The following is a 19246-nucleotide window of genomic DNA, read 5'->3' on the forward strand; positions in this document are numbered from 1 at the left end:
GCCTCACCCTGGGGTCTTTGAGGGGAGCAGTTGGAGTGGCCAGGACGTGCTGAGACTGATTGCCCCGTGTGGTTTATGAAAGCCAGCTCAGCTCTCATGCTTTCCCTGAGGTGTGAATGCATGGTGCGTGGAGACCTGCATGCCTGTGGGCGCACGCACATGCAGAGGTGTGTCTCAGCGGTGGGCCAGCCTCTCGTGGAATTAGACTGTGTGGTCCCTGGTTGAGGTCTGGCCAGCTGGGGATGGAGAGCAGGTACAGTGGGAGCCTGACCCCCCGCAGGGCCCTCTGACAACTGCTTTCCTTGTCTTTCAGCCCATGAGGCTCCCAGTTCCCACTGAGTGCCGCCCTGAAGGATGTCCCAGCTCTCCTCCACCCTGAAGCGCTACACAGAATCGGCCCGCTACACAGATGCCCCTTATGCCAAATCAGGCTATGGCACCTACACTCCCTCCTCCTACGGGGCCAACCTGGCTGCCTCCTTCCTGGAGAAGGAGAAGCTTGGTTTCAAGCCCGGCCCCCCCACCAGCTTCCTCACCCGTCCCCATACGTACGGCTCCCCCTCCATCCTGGACTATGACGGAGGCCGCCCCCTGCTGAGACCCGATGTCGTCGGGGGTGCTAAGCGTGTGGAAAGCCAGACTCGGGGCACCGAGCGGCCTTCAGGGAGTGGACTCAGCGGGGGCAGTGGATTCCCTTATGGAGTGACCACCAGCTCCCTCAGCTACCTGCCCATCAATGCCCGCGACCAGGGGGTAACCCTGACCCAGAAGAAGTTGAACAGTCAATCAGACCTGGCCCGGGATTTCTCCAGCCTCCGGACCTCAGATAGCTACCGGCTAGACCTGGGCCGCAGCCCCATGCTGGCTCGCACGCGCAAGGAGCTGTGTGCCCTGCAGGGGCTCTACCAAGCAGCCAGCCGCTCCGAGTACCTGGCCGACTACCTGGAGAACTACGGTCGCAAGGGCAGCGCACCGCAGGTGCCCACCCAGGCCCCTCACTCACGAGTCCCTGAAGTCCTCAGCCCCACCTACCGACCGAGTGGCCGTTACACTCTGTGGGAGAAGGGCAAGGGCCAGGCCCCTGTGTCCGGCTGCTCCAGCTCCCCAGGGCGAAACACCATGGTGAGTTTGCCCGAGGGACCCGGTGATGGGCTGGGGAGGCAGCCACTGATGAGGAAAGGACTCCCAACTTGACCGATGATCGAAGGCAGAGGTTTTCCTTCCCAGGCCTCACAGTGGCTTCTCCTGCAGCCCAGGTGGGGAGGAGCCAGGGAAGTTACCTCAGCACGTCCGGTGCCCTCATGGTTTGATGCCTTGCCCAGGGACTTGCCCACTCTCCCCAGGAAACCCACTTCATGACCTGTGCACTCAACGATGGCCCAGCAGTGATCTTGGAAATGCTCAGCTACCCTCACGTACACTGGGATTCTTAGCCTCTACTTTCCCACCCAACATGCCAGGGTCCCCTGCAGGCCCTGCCCCATCCTGGACTGACTGCTGAGGCCCCCAGACCACCAGTGTGCCCCGTGGTAAGAGAGGCCCCCTGGCCCTGATTGCATCTCTCCTCCTGCTCAGGCTTTTACCTCCCAGTCCAGAGACGTGGCTTAACATTGGGACATAAGACATCAGAAGAGGGTCTCTCCTCTGATGGACCCTGCCTGGCTCAGGACAGGGTGTCTGCACAGGAGTTGTTCTCACGTGTCTTTGGAGAAAATGGTGCAGAACATTTTGTCTAGGGCTTTAGACGATCCAATCCCTCTCTACTCCAATAGTGCCTGGGCTTGAATAAGGGAAGAGGCTCTGCTGGAGACGGAGTAAGGGCTGGCATGGCCCCACTCACATCTAGTCCCTGAACACACCTCTCTTGGGGCACTGACTACAATTCTGCCTTTTCTGTAGTCATTAGTTTACCCATTAGATGGTGAGCTCTCATAGGATGAGAAAGAAATCAGATCTCTAGATCCCTCACCATGTGCCTAGCTCAGTGTAGAACTCAGCTGACGTGCTTATCATGTGGATGGAGGAATGGATGGATGGATTGGTGAGTGGGTGGGTGGATGGACGGGTGGGTGGATGGATGGATGGTTGGGTGGATGAGTAGGTGCATAGAAGGACAGGCAAGCATATGGGCAGGAGAACTGGGTGTTGTGTTGCCTTCATTGCTCTATGTACCCTCCTCCTACTCTTAGGACACGTGTCTTTTGGAAACAGTAGCTATGCCATAGCAAGAAATGCTGCATAGGGGGCTTGTCCAGAAAAATGGAGCAGGGGTGCAAGATAGGGGTGGAGCTTTGGGGCACGGATCTTGAAGCTTGTCATAACTAAAGGTCTTGAGAGGACAACTTTGATACCATTACTTAGAGAGTCTTGGCCTTGCTGGGCCGTCTGTGAGGTGCCATGGGAGATGCAAAGGCTGGTGCCTCCCAGAGCATTCAGGCCCTGAAAGGGCAGGGCTGGCTATGTCGGAGGGACGAGGAGTGGCACACGACAGAGCTGGCCTGGGAGAGAAAGACATGCTCTCAGGGCACGTGCGCTTGTGGTGGAGCGTGATTTACTTGAACAGGTCTGGTGTTGCTCATCTCAGGGACAGTCAGAAAGCAGCTCTCAGTGGAGGGGCTTGGGTGCTAGAGGCCTCTGAGGGGCGCCCTCCCTTTGCTCAAAAGAGAAGGGCTCTTTTTTTTTTTTTTTTTTAATTTATTTTTGGCTGTGTTGGGTCTTTGTTGCTGCGCGCGGGCTTTCTTTAGTTGCAGTGAGTGGGGGCTACTCTTTGTTGCGGTGTGCAGGCTTCTCATTGTCGTGGCTTCTCTTATTGTGGAGCACGGGCTCTAGGCATGCAGGCTTCAGTAGTTGTGGCACGTGGGCTCAGTAGTTGTGGCTTGCGGGCTCTAGAGCTCAGGCTCAGTAGTTGTGGCGCACGGGCTTAGTTGCTCCGCGGCATGTGGGATCTTCCCAGGCCAGGGCTCGAACCCGTGTCCCTTGCATTGGCAGGCGGATTCTTAACCACTGCGCCACCAGGGAAGCCCGAGAAGGGCTCTTTACGGGGCTCAGTGTTCCTCAAAGTGGGGTCTGCAGACTGCCTACCTCAGGATCACCTGCACAGCTTAACAATTCAGGGGTCCGGGCCCTAACCAGACCCCCCGAATCAAATTCTCTAGTGAGAGTGCCTGGAAATCTGCCCTTTCCACAAGACTTTCAGGTAATCTTCAAGCACACTGAGGTCCGAAAACCTCCCCTCCACAGACTAAACTGCAGAGCCACTCTCAGGCCCAATCCCAGGAGAGCAGGGCTTCCTCCTTCCCACACAGGCATATTCCAAACCTCCCTGGAGCCTGCTGCCCTCCACCCCTTCCACAGGGACACCCCAGCCCCACCCCCACCCCCAGGGCCAGGGTGAGGAGAATTCTGAGAGAGGACCTCAGAGGAGTGGCAGATTGACCCGGAGCAAACTCAGTCACCCTGACATCCCTCCTCCCGTCCAGAAGCAACCCACAACACAGGGAAGTAGCCAGCAGCCCGACAACTGAGCTAGCGTTTCACTGTAAGCTCTCGCTCGAGAAGATGCTATCAACTGGGAAAGGCCGCTCGTGGGCTCAGTGGTGTAAGACCTTGATTTAACCTCACCCTCTCTCTCCTCACCCCCCTCACCACGCCTCTGGAGCCGACTACATCTTGCTGGCATGAGAACATCCCTGTTCGTGGGGCCTGGACCACTTCTTCCTAGAACCAGGTCCAGTTTCTTTTCCGATCTCCATCTGGGGATCTTACCGTCTCATTCATTCATTTACGGTGCTCGGCTTACTAGCAGCATAACCTCAGAGAAGTTCCTGAACTTCTGAACCTGTTTCCTCTGTAAAACGAGAGCAATCATAGTTCCCACTTCATAGATTGTCGTGAGGAATCAAAGGTTGCATGTGAAAGGGCCTGGCACGTAGTAGGTGCTCCATACATGTCAGTCCTCCTTGCCCCCTTCCAGGTGCTCCAGGAGGCAGGAGAGGTGTGAGCCATGGCCCCTGCCCTCGGGCATATGCACAACTAACTTGGGGAGATAAGTTCCCAAAACAGTTGCAGTAGGAGGCCTCCCTAGGTGTTTTGCAGTGTCATAGGTGATGGGGAAGGGAGAGGTCATCCGAGGCTGGGATGGCTGCTCTGACCGCTGGAAGAACAGTTTGCCTCTTTAACCTTGGACACCTCTCATCTGAGCTGTTTCCTCACCCATGAAAGGGAATGGTCATGCCTGCCCTGCCCACCTCCCAGCGATGTCATGAGGTTCAAAGCACATAATGGATGTGGAGGAATCTGAAACCAGTAACATGCGATGGGAGAGTCGGTTTAAACTTAAGGGGGGAAAGGAGATGATGGAAAAGAAGGGGCATTTGGCAGCTGACTAGGGAGAGGGGACCACCGTTGGGAGGAACAAAGGTGAGAAGAAAGTGCATACTGGGGTGGAGCCAGCATGATCTGACTCCTCTGGGGCAGCCGTGGCCCCAGGGCTCTCAGAGTAGCTGACCTGAACTACAGTGGAAGTACAGTAAAGGGAGGTCACAAGCAGGGCCACCCACCGGGGACTAGAACAGTTCTAACCAGACTCAGTCCCCTTGTTAATAGTAACAGCCCACATGAACTTGGACTGTCACAGACTCAGCTGAGCACGGGTGAAGAACTGGTGCAGGGGGACAAGAATTCTGAATACCCCCCCACCCCACCCCCAGCTTGCTTAAGTACCAACAAAATGCCACTCCACGGAGGGTGCAGCTCAGCCTAGGACAGTGAGGGCTGCCCCAGGCTCCACCTTATGACAGACTGAAGAGGAGGGAGGCATGTTGGTTCAGAACTGATTAAAAAAAACAAAACAAAACAAAAAACCTTTCACTACCCTCAGTGGGGACTCCAAGCCAGGAAGCCAGGCCAGGTGAGTTGGCCCTGCAGACAGCCAGGGGCCCAAGCACCCAGCCTGGTCACATCCCCCCTCTGCCCCACCTCTTCTGTTCCCTTGGGCCTATGGAAGGACAAACTGTTCCCACTGAGCCCTTCCAGGGCTGCGCTTTAACCCCTACAATCCATCCTAATCCTCCTCCGCTCCCCGCCCCCTCCAGCTGCTCCCTCCCCAGCCCTGGCATTCTGCCTGCTGGCCTCAGCCCTGCGCTCACCCTGCCCAGCCCTGCCCAGGCCACCCTCTTCTTTCCCCAAGAAGAGCCGGGGTTGGCCTGGGGCCCTCCAGAGCACAAGCCACGGGCCGGGCACCTGCTGCTCAGATGCAAGGCCTGAGCCGGCCTCTTCCACACCCGTGCCCTCTGTTCTGGGACCTGTTGCTAGGAGCAAACGTCCTGGGCACCTGGAGTACCTGGGTCCTATTTGCCGCTGGGGCTGCTGACTCATCGCACAAAGCCTCGGGTTCCAGCTGTTCAGTGACAGGGAGATTATATAAGCCGAGGTCATGTGATTTTTCTCTCGGGTGGGACTTTGGACTTGACTGCTGCCAAGCAGTGGGGGGAAGGGAGGAGTTTTACTCCAAAGAGAACCACTTGAGGACAGCAGGGGCTGCCCTAGGGCTCCTGGGTGAGAGGTGTGACCTTCCTCTCTGTCCCCTGCCTCCTCACTGTTCACTCAGCCACGCTGAACTGCATGCCTGCCTGTCTTATTTGTCCAGCTTGGCAGCCTGAGACCCTGGGGCTTGTCCTCACCCACTCGGCCACCCAGAGGAGGGTGAACTTCCTCAGGGCCTGAATCTGTGCTGACAGCATACGAAGGTCACACAGAGGAGCCCTTAAGCCAGAGGGGTCCCACGGCCAGGACTAGTACTAGCTGCTGAGAAAGAAAGGGCAGTCAGTTTGTAGTCTGTGGTTAGAATCAGCCAGACACTGGTGTCTCCAGCCCTTGAAGACCGGCTGTGGGCTATGACCTGGCTGGCGGCCTTGGTGCTGCCTTACCCAGGCTCGTTTTCTCAATCAGTGCCCCGCACTGTGCTCCCTGCCTCCCCCTCCACCCCGCCTCGGGGATGTCTCCATGAGTTAATGTGGCGCAGGGGTGGGCTCAGCAAGGCCGAAGTTAATCCAAGCCTGGCAAAATGTTCCCTGCCCCTGGGAGAGCCGCTCCACTGACCATCGGCTACAGAAATGAACAGCATGTTCAGGGCCCAGAGCTGCACACGTGGCCCCCTGCACCCTCTCACCTCAATGGGTACGTAAAAACTGGTGCCCCACACAGAGGTATAAACGAGAGAGGTGGGCCTCTGGAATCCAGCTGGTTCAGGCCAGACTGCCCAGGGGCTCAAAGGAGTACAGAGCTCTTGGCCTCCTGGAGTCTGAGTGATGCAGGGAGGCGGAGCTTCCTACAGACCTAGGTACCGCTGGCTGGCCCTCCCTCCGCAAGGGCAATTGTGGGCTGAAAGCCAAACCTCCTAACAAGGACTCTGAGCCCCTACCCGTTCAGTCAATCAGGCCACCAGTCTGTCCCGTTTGCGGTGGTAACAGCAGGTGCGCGCAGGAGCAGGGCCTAAGCAGTGTTTCCAAATCCAGGACCAAGCTGCCCACTAAGATCTGAGGGAGCAAGGTATTCGCCGTCTTGCCTTCGTAGAGCTAACCCTGACTTTAATTTATTTAAACACTCCATCCGTGCCAGGATGGATCTGAGGTGAGAAAGTACCTACGGGGGAGGCAGGCCAAGCACAGGGTCTGAGAAATGGCCGTCTCGGGCTCCAGGAATGAGCCCTGCAGAGATCAGCTCAGTGTGTCTGAGGCAGAAAGTCACGGAGCCAGAGCCAGATTCAGATCCCAGAAGACTATATGCTTTACCCACCCCACTTCACGAAATGGCACTGAGGAGAAAGGGTCTCACGGGGGCTTGGCTAGTTGAGAAATGACCACGGTTCTTCCTCCGCTGTGTCCTGCAGCCGTCAGACCTGCCTGACAAGACTGGACCCTGTGTGAATTCTTTCCGCCCCGGCTTCTCAAAGGGCTCCCATGCAGGAGCTTTCCCCAGCTGGGCCTCCCCTCTCCTAGCAATGCCCCTAACCTCCTGCATCCTGGGAAAGATGGAGAGAGCTGGCAGAATGTCATGATGTCCTGGGGTGGCTGGCCTACGTCATGGGGAGACAAGCCAAATGCTCCAGGGGGTGAGCACCTGACAGCGCTTCCTGCAGCTCACTTACTCAACATGCAAACCCAGACTCGCCCCACCCTCTGAGGCTCAATGGGACTTCCAGGATGCCCAGCGGAGCCTGCTCTGGCCCCCTTTCATGATGAGCTCAATACCTTTATTAAGCACCCACTAAGAGAACCCACAACACTGCCCTTCAGGAGGTATCAGTGTGATGGTACAATCAACACACAAGCTCAGACCACTTACCGAAGTCTTAGAGACACTTATAACACAAAGATAAACATATTAAGACAAATTCATACAGTGGAAACTGAATGCTAGTAGACTGAGGGTATACAGGGATGGTGTTTAGAGCTAGGTGGAGTTCATTGGAGAAGGCTTTGTGGAAAACATGAGTTTTGAGCAGAATTTACAGGTTGGTAACTGGCAGAGAACAGGAAGGGCATTCCAGAATCTCCTAGTAATTGTTACTAGCATGGGTTTTGCTGTAGGATGGGTCTGGGTTCAAAGCCCCACACTGCCATTTACCAGCTATGTGGTCCTGGAAAGTCATTTGACCTCTCAGGGCTTAAGGTCCTTCATCTAGAAAATAGAGGTAATAGTTGCTACGTCACTGTGTTATTATGCAAGTTAGCTGGGATAATATATATAAAGCACTTAGCAGTGCCTGGCATTTAGTAAGTACTTCATCGGTGGCAGTTTTGTTTTTTAAGCAAGAGAAGGCAAGTGCTTAAGCAGGTTGGTTGGCAGCGGGGATCAGAGAAGAGTGAGGGTGGTGACGGTGGTGTCGTCCGGCCTATGGATGACAGTCTCACAGACAGGGCTACCTGAGGTTTCCAGACTGGATAGAAGAGTCAAGTGTTTCAGGGCAGGGGAGTGGTGTGATGAAATGCAAGCCTTGCTGCAGACAGTGTGGGACTGGCTCAAAAGGGTGTGGTTAGGAAGAAGGAAGCATGGAGGAAAAGGCTGTTGCATTTTGTCCAGGGTCCAGGTTTGGTCACCCGGCAAGGAGAGTGACGGTGGAGATACCCCTCCTAACATCAAGCCTCACTGATCACGCAGGAGAACGCCCTGCAGCTCCTGCCACCTGCGCACTCCTCCCACCACCGCTGCTGGAACACACGGGGCAACCGTCTGTGCTCCCCTCTCAATAGCACAAAATTGCTGTTCTGTGGGAGGCCTGGGGTACAAGCCATACATGCGTCCTGGACACACTCCCCATGTGGCTGTGGTCGTGTGTGCCGTGTGCGTGTACATGTGGGGATGACAGGCCAAGGGAAACAGAAGGAGGCCACAGATGAGTAACAGCACACACTGCTGCCTCCCAGAGTATTTTTAAATGCTAAAAATACTGGCTAAAAATAGCCATCAAGCTCCAAACAAGATACTTTCTCCAGGCAGATTCTGTGTGGGTCCCTGATAGGTGAGTGGGGTGGAGCCTCAGAAATCTTCAAGCACTGCTGCCCTTAGGGTCACAGGAGTACACTCACCCCACACCAGCTGAGCACCTATTTCTCCACCGTGGTGGTACTTTCTCCCCATCTCCCAAAAACAAATCAAAATTTGAGATTCTAGGAGAGATGGAGTTGGGTAACTGGGTAGAAGAGGCCAGAAACGGTTCCTTCCTGGGGCCAGAAGGTACGGTGACATACTGTACCATATAAAAATATGGGCATTGCCTCTCTTGGCAGTGGGCCAAACTAGGGCTGGAGGGAGGAGGGGTGCTCAATGCCGAAGCCGTGGAAATCTACCTTCCTAACCTGGGCCCTGTGACCCTCACGGTCTGTGTCGATGTTGGGCTCCAAGAAAGCCCTGAATGCTGAATCCCCCCTGAATGCTGTGCAAAAGTTTGTGCGTGGGTGCATTTTTCCCTGAAAAAAATGAGTACAGAGCTTTCATCGGGTTCTCAAAATGATCTGCAGCCCCCAAAAAGTTAGGAATCGTTTGCCGCCTTGGGGGAAGCTCACCCGGCTGACACTCGTCCTTGGAGACGTGTCCTCTGCGGGCCTCAAAGACAGTTTCTCGAGTCCCAACCCCGAGGTGGGTCCCGGACTCCGCGCTCCGGTCCTGCCGGCCCCCGGGGGCTGCCAGGTCTCTGCGGCCCGCGGGCTCGGTCGGCGCCAGGGGGATGGGGGCAGCCAGGAGGTGGGCGTACCCGCGGGAAGCGCGGGGTCTGGCGGGGGCTCAGCCTCGCTCGGGTCCGCGTGCTGGCGCCCGGGGGCGGGGCCCAGCAGGGGCGGAGCTGGAGCCCTGGTCCCGCCCCGGCGCTGACGTCGCGCGGCCAGCAGCGCCGGTGGGGCCGCCAGTCGGCCGGAGAGAGAGAGAGAGAGCCGGTGCAGGGGCGGTTGGTGGCGTGCGCCGCGGAGGTTGAGGCGGAGGAGCGCGCGGTCTGCCTGCAGTAGCGGTTGCCGCCGGGCGCCGCGGACGGTGTCCTGTGGCGGCCTCGCCGGCCTGGGCGTCCGGGCCGTGGCATCGCGCGGTACTACCCCGCGCCCCCTTGGCCAACGTTAGGCGAGGGGTCGATCCCGCCGCCCGCCCGTCAGCATGCGCACCTCGTACACCGTGACCCTGCCCGAGGAGCCCCCCGCAGCCCCCTTTCCCGCCCTCGCCAAGGAGCTGCGGCCGCGCTCCCCTCTCTCCCCTTCCCTGCTGCTCTCCACCTTCGTGGGGCTCCTGCTCAACAAAGCCAAGGTACGCGGGGCCCTTTTCCGGGACCCCCAACGCCGAGGGCTGGGGTTCCGCCTCCTCCCCGGGATGCCCTCCCTCCCGCCCCCTGCTGCCGCGCGCCGGGCCCGGGCACGGAGGGTCCCCAGCCCCCACCCCTCCTCTCCCAGGGTCTCCCGGCAAGGAACGCCCCTCCCCGGGTGATCTCACGCTTACTCGCGGCCCCCTCCCCTTGTTAAGGTCCCAGCCCCTGAGTCCTCCGAACCAGGTGGCTCTTGGACTCTTAATTCCTGGCACCTATCAGGACAGGTGCAGGAAAGCGTAACCTTGACTAGTTCTCGGTGTGTGAGGGAACGGGCAGCTCGCTGGACTCCGCGGGCGTGACTCCTCCAAGGCCAAACCCAGCAAGAAAGGCTAGTGGGAAAGGGGCCGCCTCCCCGACACTCAGTCCCAAAAGGCCCTTTCCCAGAGGGTCGGTAACAGGGGTGCTTTTACCCCGTGAAGGGCAGAGGAGTTGCAGACGGGGAAAGAGGTCAACGTCCCTTCCCTTCCCAGCCCTCCCCAGTTCAGCTAAGTGGGCACTGGATCCCTCAAATGACGTAGCCGCCCCAGAGTGATGCTGGGGCTGAAGGCTGGGCCCTGCCTCCTCGGGGAAGAGAGAAGGGGGCAGAGCTTGACAGGTCTTATGTAGCAGCACCAGCTCCCGTGTTGGCAGTGTGTGCACTGCCCCGTGCCAGGGCCACACCAGGCTCCTCGGCTGCAGCCAGGACTCATGGCTGACCCTCATGGCACAGGTGAAGTAAGCCGGAAAGCCCTCTCCTGGGGTCTCGGGCGTGAAGACACAAACCTCCATCAGCCTTTCTTCTGCGGCCGGTGTTCCCCGATGTTTCCCCCGCGTTAACATAGAGCAGGCTCTTACGAGCCCCCTGCTCCTTCCCTGGGAGGGGAATGCTGTCTGTTTACTGGCCATGCAGGTGGCATCTACCTTCTAGAACAGTGGTTGCTACTGAGTCAAATTAGGTTTGCTGATGGCTAATTTTAAGGAAGTTCTTGACCCGAACTTTCTCCGCTCTTTGCACTTGAGTTCCAGCATCCCAACTGGAGTCGTTTCCTTGTCTCCTGGTGAGAGGCTGGCTGTGCAGGGTCTCTCCCAACTTCTCCAGTTTTGGCCTCTCCCTGTCGGCCCTGAGGTAGGATTGTTTTTTCCGTAAGAAAGGTCACTCCTGGGACATTTTGTTTCTCTCTGGAATGGAAACTGCTGACTTTCCCTGCAGCTCCTGATTTCCTATTCATGGCAGAAGAATATCTGGCCGGGCAAAGAACAGCCCTGCTCTCCCCTCCACTCCCACCCCCTGACTTCTGTCACCCAGCCGCCTTCTACACAGAGTGCTTAGAAATTGGCAAGTAGTGTTGAGCTCAGGAAATTTTAGACAAAGGCACAACCCAGAACTAAGAGGGTCCCAGCGATGCCTTGAAGGAGCCTCCCCCATCTCTCCACCCGCCAGGCCATAAGCAGGGGTAGATCCTCAAGAATAGTAACCGTAGATCGTGACCTGTTCTTCTTGACCTTCCCTCTGTTGGGTCACAGTTAAAAGTGTCAACACCACAGGAATGCTTCATTAGAGAGATGCCTCCAGTCTCCCACTGCCCCACCCCCACTAGTGCTGCATGACTGCTGCCTCAGCCAAGGGCCCGCTTTGGTAGACAGTGACAGTCACCAGCGGTAGAATGCTTTGCTCCTGTGGCCTGTTTAGACAGATGTTGTCTGAGGCACAGGGGGTAAGAACTAATAAAGCACTGCCGGAAATAGGTGTAAGAGTGGGTGTTCTGGGGAAGAAAGAGCAGGTATTTGGTCGTGGGCAGACTTGAACATTTAGTTCCGAATGGGCAACACGGAGACGTCAGTGTTTTTTTGGGCCCCATGTCTACTTCAAAATGCTGATAAGGTCTTTGTCCAGGGAATCATCTCTGTTGTGGCCCTCTGGAGCGTCAGGGTTTAGATTGTCGTGAAGGTAAGATTTAAATTCTGTGTTTGGGGCCATACACTGCTGTTCTTCAGTGGGTGCTTATACCCCACCTGCTGCCAATAGGCTTTTCTTTCTAGCTGCAGGTGGACAGCAGGTCTCTCTGCTGGTTTAGGTATTTCCTTCCCTACCTATTAGTGTTAGACCTAATAATTGGCAAGGAGGGATCTTCCCACTTGTGGGATCAGCAAGGCAATACCTGAGAAAAGCCCTCCTTCAGCCTGCCTCTCCCCAGCCCACCCCCTTATGCTGACAGCCTCATGGGCTTTGAGCTGCTGACAGCACACGGCATGAGTAATTTTAGCTGAGTTATTTCAGGCTCCTGTTCTGATCAGGCTTGAGCTGGCCCCACGCATGCCCCAGCCAGTGTTGCTCCAGAGCTGCCTGCTCCCAGGTCCCCTCCCTGAGAGAGAGGGCGGAAGGCTCATCTGTAGGCCGATGCTTTAACCCTTTGAGCCTGAAGGTTTTCTCACTCCTTGGAGGTTGGGCCAGGATCAGCCAAGAGACCTGGACAGACAATGCGCAGAGTCCTCAACGGAGCACCTGTTCTCTCTCCCACCCCCTCACCGGCCTCCACAATAGGGACAAGAGCAAGAGCAGCGCCTTCAGCCAGGTGCTTACCTCTGCTTGGCCGCAACCTGCCATCAGAAGGATTCCCAGCCGGTGGCCAGTCAGGGTGTTGAAACCTGAACCAGGCGAGGAGGATTCTCCCAGGCTTTAATCAGCCCTCAGGAGCTGAGCTCAGCTGGAAGGAATTCCACCTGTCTCTGGCGATTCAGAATGGCAGGCCAACTAGAGTTTCTCCCCAGCTGAAGATCTAAACTCACTTGAGATGTTTTGTCATTGAACTTTTCAAGACCTCCTTGAAGTGCTCATTATGACAGCTGCTTTAGATATCAGACATCTCAGGATACTAATGTAGGTCACTTGAGAGAGTGCCTGGATTTGGGACCTGGAATTTCTTGGAGCCAGGTATATGAACTCCTGGTCTCTGGCTCTAATCTCCAGTCTCCAATCTGGCAGAGAATGAAAAGTAACATAAAGATGGGGGAAAACACGTAGTCGATAAAAGAAAGCAAAGCCTTGAAGAATATTTTTGTTGTGTGTTGAAAATGACAGGCATTCCACACCCCTCTTTCCTACAACGTACGTAGACTGAAGTTGAAGAGAGAATAATGTGTGCGGCTTGATGCCAGTGGCTACAACTGGCAGAAGGTTGCAGAGAAAACCTAACATAGGCCGGGCGTCTTCCTTCAGCCTGAATATGCCGCGTGTTCTTTGCTTACAGAATTCTAAGAGCACCCAGGGTCTGGCTGGTCTTCGAAACCTTGGGAACACGGTGAGTTCTTCCTAGCCCACTTCCTTCCTGAGGCCACTCCCTACCATCCCAACTGGGACCATCTAACCAGAGTCCGCCTCCTGGCTCCAGCTGACTCCCTACCCTCTAGGCCAGCTGGTACCTGCCCTTCCTGGCTGGTGTTTTACAAAGTTGCCGGGCTCTTCCTCGCCCCCGCCCCCAGCAGGAAGCCCTGCTAAAGAGGAGTCGCCCTTTGAACTGGCAGCTTAGCTACTTTCCTGGATCCTTCTCCTCGAGGACAGCCATCACTTCCCACCCACTTCTGTCCAGCTCCCCCACTCCCTTTTGTACACCTCTGTAGTAAATAACCAGTTACATCACCTGTGCCAGCAGTGGGAACTTGCCTCACTTCACCGCTTTACTTACGAAAAGAGGCACTTGAGGCTGTGGGAGGATACATTTCTGGGCCAGATGGACCAGAGGGCTCTAGGTGGGAAGTAACTAGACGTGCCAGCCAGGGTCTTTGTTCCGCGGCTGACGTGCAGGTGGTCTCTCGCAGTGCTTCATGAACTCCATTCTGCAGTGCCTGAGCAACACCCGGGAGCTGAGGGACTACTGCCTCCAGAGGCTCTACATGCGGGACCTCGGCCACAGCAGCAGTGCACACACAGCCCTCATGGAAGGTGAGGGGCGTGGCCCTGGACGCTTTTCCCACTCTGCTGTCGCTGCACTAGTAGTTGTGTGTCATGTGTTCCTCTCCTATTTCTCTTTCTTTGGCTTCTTTTAGTTGGGACTCTAGTTTAAGACTTTCTTAGAGAAAATGGCTCAGCTGTCCTCCACGCCCCTCTCTACCCTCTCCTTCCAATAGAGTTTGCAAAACTAATCCAGACCATATGGACCTCATCCCCCAATGATGTGGTGAGCCCCTCTGAGTTCAAGACCCAGATCCAGAGATACGCACCGCGCTTCGTCGGCTATAAGTAAGGGCCTTGGGGACATGACCTCCCCGGGGTGGGTGGCAGCAGCAGCAGGTTCTAGGGGCCAGAGGTGTCGCTCACTCCCTTTTCTTCGGATTCAGTCAGCAGGACGCTCAGGAGTTTCTTCGCTTCCTTCTGGACGGGCTCCACAATGAGGTGAACCGGGTCACAGCGAGGCCCAAGTCCAACCCCGAAAACCTCGACCATCTTCCGTAAGTAGGAGGAGAGTGCTGGGGGCAGAACTACACGAACTTCTTTGGGGGTAATGATTTGGGGAGAATTTTGGATATTAAGGATTTAGATCCCTAGGCCTTTAAACTTATCATGGTTTGAGCTCTGACCCAATTATCTTCCTCTCTCTGGGTCCTAGTGATGATGAGAAAGGGCGCCAGATGTGGAGGAAATATCTAGAACGGGAAGACAGTCGGATCGGGGGTAAGTGCGGGCACAGGGGGAAATGCCTGCCTTCCCTGCTAAGTGCTTTGCCTGAGCAGAGCATGAGAAGCCCATTCTCCCAGGGACCCCTCCTGCTACCCAGTGCCCAGCACCCAAAGGTCTGAGGCAGGAGCGGTGAGAAAGGAGACACAGTGTTTAAGCATCGCATGTCCGTCTCTCCCCAGATCTCTTTGTCGGGCAGCTGAAGAGCTCCCTGACGTGTACGGATTGTGGTTACTGTTCTACAGTCTTCGATCCCTTCTGGGACCTGTCTCTGCCCATTGCTAAGGTACGCACCCCTGTCCCCCTGCTTCTGAAACTCCCGCTCTTACCCTTTCATGTCAGCGACCTCTGACCTTCATTTTTCTCTCTCCCAGCGAGGTTATCCTGAGGTGACGTTAATGGACTGCATGAGGCTCTTCACCAAAGAGGACGTGCTTGATGGCGATGAAAAGCCAGTAAGTCACCCTCCGTGGCAGCGAGAGTGCATCTCCCTGAGCCCTCTCGGGGGCGGACCAGCCTAGGAGTTCCTGGATTCGCCTGTTGGCCTCTCTCGTGAGTCCTTCCCAGCTCTGTCTATCCTGTCTTTCAGACGTGCTGTCGCTGCCGAGCCAGAAAGCGGTGTATCAAAAAGTTCTCCATCCAGAGGTTCCCAAAGATCTTGGTGCTCCGTATCCTTCAGCTCGTCAGGGCAGGGACTTGACATTAGAGAGTGACTGATGACAAGGGCCCAGGTGAGGGCCAACAGAGTAGGAACCTCAGAAAGTCAGGCGGCTTTTCTTCTCCCTCGTGCCCTTCTGCTTCCTGAGAAGCGCAGTCGCCCTCAGGGATTCTGTCTCCTGTTCTCTGATTCTGTTCTTGCCACCCTGTCTGTCCTTGACTCACACCAATACCAGATCTGAAGCGGTTCTCAGAATCCAGGGTACGAACCAGCAAGCTCACAACATTTGTGAATTTCCCACTAAGAGACCTGGACTTGAGAGAATTTGCCTCAGAAAACACCAGTAAGTATTTTTCGGCTGGAGGCGCAGAACCAAGGCACAAGTGTCTAAGATGCAGCGGGGAGGCCAAGAGGTGGAGGGACGCTGCTAAGCAGTGACACGTGGAAACTGGGAGTAGCGGCAGGAGGGGGGGGCCCGGGGGGCAAGGGATGCCTCGGGGGCTTGACGCCTTGTGCTTCCTCCTCAGACCACGCTGTTTACAACTTGTATGCTGTGTCCAATCACTCCGGAACCACCATGGGCGGCCATTACACGGCCTACTGCCGGAGCCCGGTGACAGGCGAATGGCACGCGTTCAATGACTCCAGGTGAGACAGGCCTCGGGCGCGGCTCCCGGCTGCCAGGCACCTGTACCTCGCCGGAAAAGGTCAGGGCCAAAAGGGGTGTAGCTGTGCATTTGAAGACCCTCCAGAAGAGGGTGGCCTCGGGTGTCCAGTAGATCAGAGACAGGCCCTCACGCTCCCCCGGCCGCTCTGCCGCGTCATGGGGCCCCGTGGCCGCCAGGCTGACCTGTCTTCTCTCCACAGCGTCTCCCCCATGTCCTCCGGCCAAGTGCGCACCAGCGACGCCTACTTGCTCTTCTACGAGTTGGCCAGTCCACCCTCCCGCATGTAGCAACGAGGAGCTACATCTCATCCTTCCCCGTGGTGGCCCTACACCCTAAGTTTTTTTAAAAAGGCAAAAAAAGGCAAAAAAAACCCCACCTGACTAATAAGCGAAAAATAAAGGAAAGTGAAGCTGCCGAGCAGGAGTTGCTGCAGCCTGGCCGGGGTCTGGAGTGGGGAGCCTGGTGTCCCCGAGCCCCGCCTGGCAGGGAAGATCGGCAGGACACAGACCGAGCCAGCACAGTGTCCCTCGGCTTCTCGTTTGCATTTGTAAGCTTGTGGTTTCTTCCTGTGTGTGATAAACAACAGCCGTCTGTGGGGAGAAAAGATCCTCATCCACTGGCCCACTGGCCGAGGCTCCAGCCCCCGCCTCCCGGAAAGACAGCGCCCTCTGGAGCCTGCTGGGGAGGATCGCCACCCGTCTTCACCTGGACCCTGTTCACCGGTCCAGGAGCAAGAAAAACACCCATGAGCCAAGAGCCCTCTTAACGCTGCTAACTCCAGGGGGACAGATGAGGGGACGTCTTTGAAAAAAGCTGTTTTTGGTTTTTAAAAGCCCACCTTTTTTTTTTTTAATTTACTGTAACTAAAGTTTTCAGACTGGAGATGCTCTCTTTCACACCTCTTCACAGCTGGGACGTTGTGCTGGTCATTTTTCTTTTTTTTCCTTAATTCTTCAAAATACAGCTTTTCTCGTGCCAGCCCCCAGTGGTGCTAGGTGGGAGTTGGCCAGGCCCCAAGCACAGCCGCAGTAGACTGGGCTCTGACAGGTTTTTTGTTTGTTTTTTTAACGTTTTGGATGGAATCTAGTTGCCTCCAAGAATTGTGCCTTATAGCATTTGGGGACCAGGGGGTAACTGCCCCTCCCTGAAATATCCCTCAGCCTCTTCCCTTTTCCCCAGTGCCACGTTCAGAACCGCGGGGGAGCCTCAGGGTCGTGCCCGTGCCCGTAGCCCCTGGCTTGTTTTGCATTGCAGTGAGGTGAAGAGGAGAGCAGGTAAAAGGAGATTTCTTCTGATAGTGTTATCAAGTTCTTCCCGCCCTTCCTCTAACCCAGCCCCGGGCTACTCCCCAGCTGTTGGAAGGATAGCAGGAGCCCCTTACCCTCGAGCTTCTCTCACCTTTAATTTATTCCTCCTTAACTTGCTTTTTCTCTCCGACCTTCCTGCCCCACCTCCCCTTCTCAGAGCCTCCTGATGTAGGCCCTTTGGACCGAGTTTCTCAGGGATGCCCATGCCGCCCCCAGCTCCCCTTGGCATCGGTCTACAGTCCAACCTGGGAGCTGGAGCCTGGGTGTTTGGGGACATCTTGCCTCCGTTGTACGGTTCTTTCCCATGGGCTTGATTCTGCCCTAAGTAGTTGGGCAAAACTCTGTGCTGTCCCCTAGAAAGAAGCTGTTCAGCACCAAGGCACGGAGGTCTGTGCTTGGAGCTCTCTGCACACCCACACAGCTGGGCCCCACTTGTGCCCCTCGGAGCCCAGAACTTTCCAGTGTTCCCAGGAGGCATCAGAAAAAGACACCCTGAGTCTAACTGGCCTGACACCCTTCTCCAGGGAAGACCTGTGAACCTGAGCCAAAGGGCTGGTGTACACTTGTTTACTGTGTAAGCAAGAGTAGAAGAATGTGTGATGTACAGTGGAACCTTGTACAGAATAAATAATAGCTTTGAGAAATAAGTTGGTAAGTGATGGAATCTTGATTTGGGAGAGGTCTGAACCCAGGAAGCGCTCCTAGCCTATCTGTGGAGATATTTTACTGCTTCAATCAGATTGTAGATTCCAAGTTCTGGAAAAAGTTAACTACCCACTTTTTAGCTTAAACTTTTCAATTCTGTAAAAAAAAAAAAAAAAAAGCTGGACTAGTACACATTTTGAACACTCTATTCCTTATCTGGATTCACCGATATATTAACATTTTGCCACATTTGTTTACGTATACTTTATTCTTTGGGGCAAAACATTTAGGGGCAAGGTGTCCTGTCACCACTTCTAAATACCTCAGTGTGCGTCTCCCACGTAACCACAACCCTGGCTTCACACCTAAGGAAATCAGCATGTCTAACGGACATCACTTTAAATGGACTGTCTGCTTTTTAACTGCTAGTATGGGCACTCTGGTGGTTCTCTGTTGACACACTTGGGTGCCTGTATAGACCTGTGACAAGGTGAGACAGGTCTGAATACAGCAACGCTTGCTCTTAGAGCAGAGTGGCTATGCCTGGGTGTGGAGTGATCAAGGCTTGGTCCTCAATAAATTAAATGAAAGATCTCAACTTGCCCCACTAATACCTGGAAACAGCAGCCTTTACATTAAAGGTGTTGTTCTCTAAAATGGTGTTTTCAAGACATCACCAGATTTAACTCCTTGAAGGGAGGGCCTCGTTGGGGTCCCCAGGGCCTTGGGTTTTCTCTCTTAGAATTGTTCAGATTTTCCATTTCTTCCACCAATCCCAGAACTTGGGAAACTTAAGTCACCACCAGTTGAGCTTAAAGTGTTTTATGGGGAATTTTCCTAACTGCCATCCGTGCTCCACACACTGAGAAATCAAGGCCTATCTTTCCTTCCCTTGCTTGTCACTCTTCCTCCCAGCGGCACCTGCTGTCACACTCACCTCCTGGGCTGAGACTGGTGGCGGCAATTTGGGGGGGGGGGGGGTGGGCATTTCCCAGAAAGGATTGAAAATAACAGTGGCTGAAGCCTGAGGTTTCTCCCCGGCCTGCCCTGGAAGGGGCCCGATGCAAGAAAAATAATTTCCCCCAAACCACAAGTGAACAGGATCACCTTCAAGATGGAAACATTAGGCTTAGAGCAAAATGGATGGCTGAGCCCCAAATCAGTGTAAGGTGCTGTACCTCTCCTGTGACTAGTTTTTCACTGGAGGTAGAAGCCACCTGTGTGCTTTTGTTGTCTTCCACTGGGGAACAGACAGACTATAGCTAACATCGAGGGCGGGGGCTCAGCCCCCTCCACCCTTGCTCCCAGCCCTCCTTTCTGTACTTAACTTGTCGTGCTTTCTCATCCCCATGGCAACAGGTCCTAGTGCTGCACAGATCCCCAAACACAACCTGTCCCCGTGTTTCCTTACCCATCAGCTTTGCCTCCTAGCAACTGGGATTTCTTCCCCCATTCTCTGCTGGCATGCCA

At 55.4% G+C, this 19246-nt stretch overlaps 1 protein-coding gene and 1 long non-coding RNA gene across 8 annotated transcripts in view; one reads left to right on the forward strand and one right to left on the reverse strand.

Annotated features, from left to right (window-relative positions):
- The window catches only part of USP2 (ubiquitin specific peptidase 2), a 25761-nt gene extending 7983 nt beyond the window's left edge, over positions 1-17778 (forward strand). For 4 of the 7 annotated variants that reach the window (XM_082477701.1, XM_082477700.1, XM_082477703.1 and 1 more), the window contains exons 2-13: positions 314-1122; positions 13075-13125; positions 13643-13766; positions 13952-14063; positions 14162-14272; positions 14431-14495; positions 14681-14784; positions 14873-14953; positions 15088-15166; positions 15392-15499; positions 15684-15804; positions 16024-17778. In XM_082477701.1, the coding sequence (XP_082333827.1) occupies positions 355-1122; positions 13075-13125; positions 13643-13766; positions 13952-14063; positions 14162-14272; positions 14431-14495; positions 14681-14784; positions 14873-14953; positions 15088-15166; positions 15392-15499; positions 15684-15804; positions 16024-16111 (1812 nt within the window). In that variant the 5' untranslated portion in view covers positions 314-354 and the 3' untranslated portion in view covers positions 16112-17778. Of the gene's footprint in view, positions 1-313; positions 1123-1548; positions 2042-9383; positions 9790-13074; positions 13126-13642; positions 13767-13951; positions 14064-14161; positions 14273-14430; positions 14496-14680; positions 14785-14872; positions 14954-15087; positions 15167-15391; positions 15500-15683; positions 15805-16023 lie in introns of those variants that run through there. The other 3 variants (XM_082477704.1, XM_082477706.1, XM_082477705.1) reach the window with 3 other exon arrangements.
- LOC309668208 overlaps positions 1-19246 on the reverse strand; it is a 154748-nt gene that overhangs the window by 109521 nt on the left and 25981 nt on the right. The window lies entirely within an intron of this gene.

Source organism: Balaenoptera physalus, assembly GCF_965194825.1.
Source record: "Balaenoptera physalus genome assembly, chromosome: 10".
Lineage (NCBI taxonomy): Eukaryota > Metazoa > Chordata > Mammalia > Artiodactyla > Balaenopteridae > Balaenoptera > Balaenoptera physalus.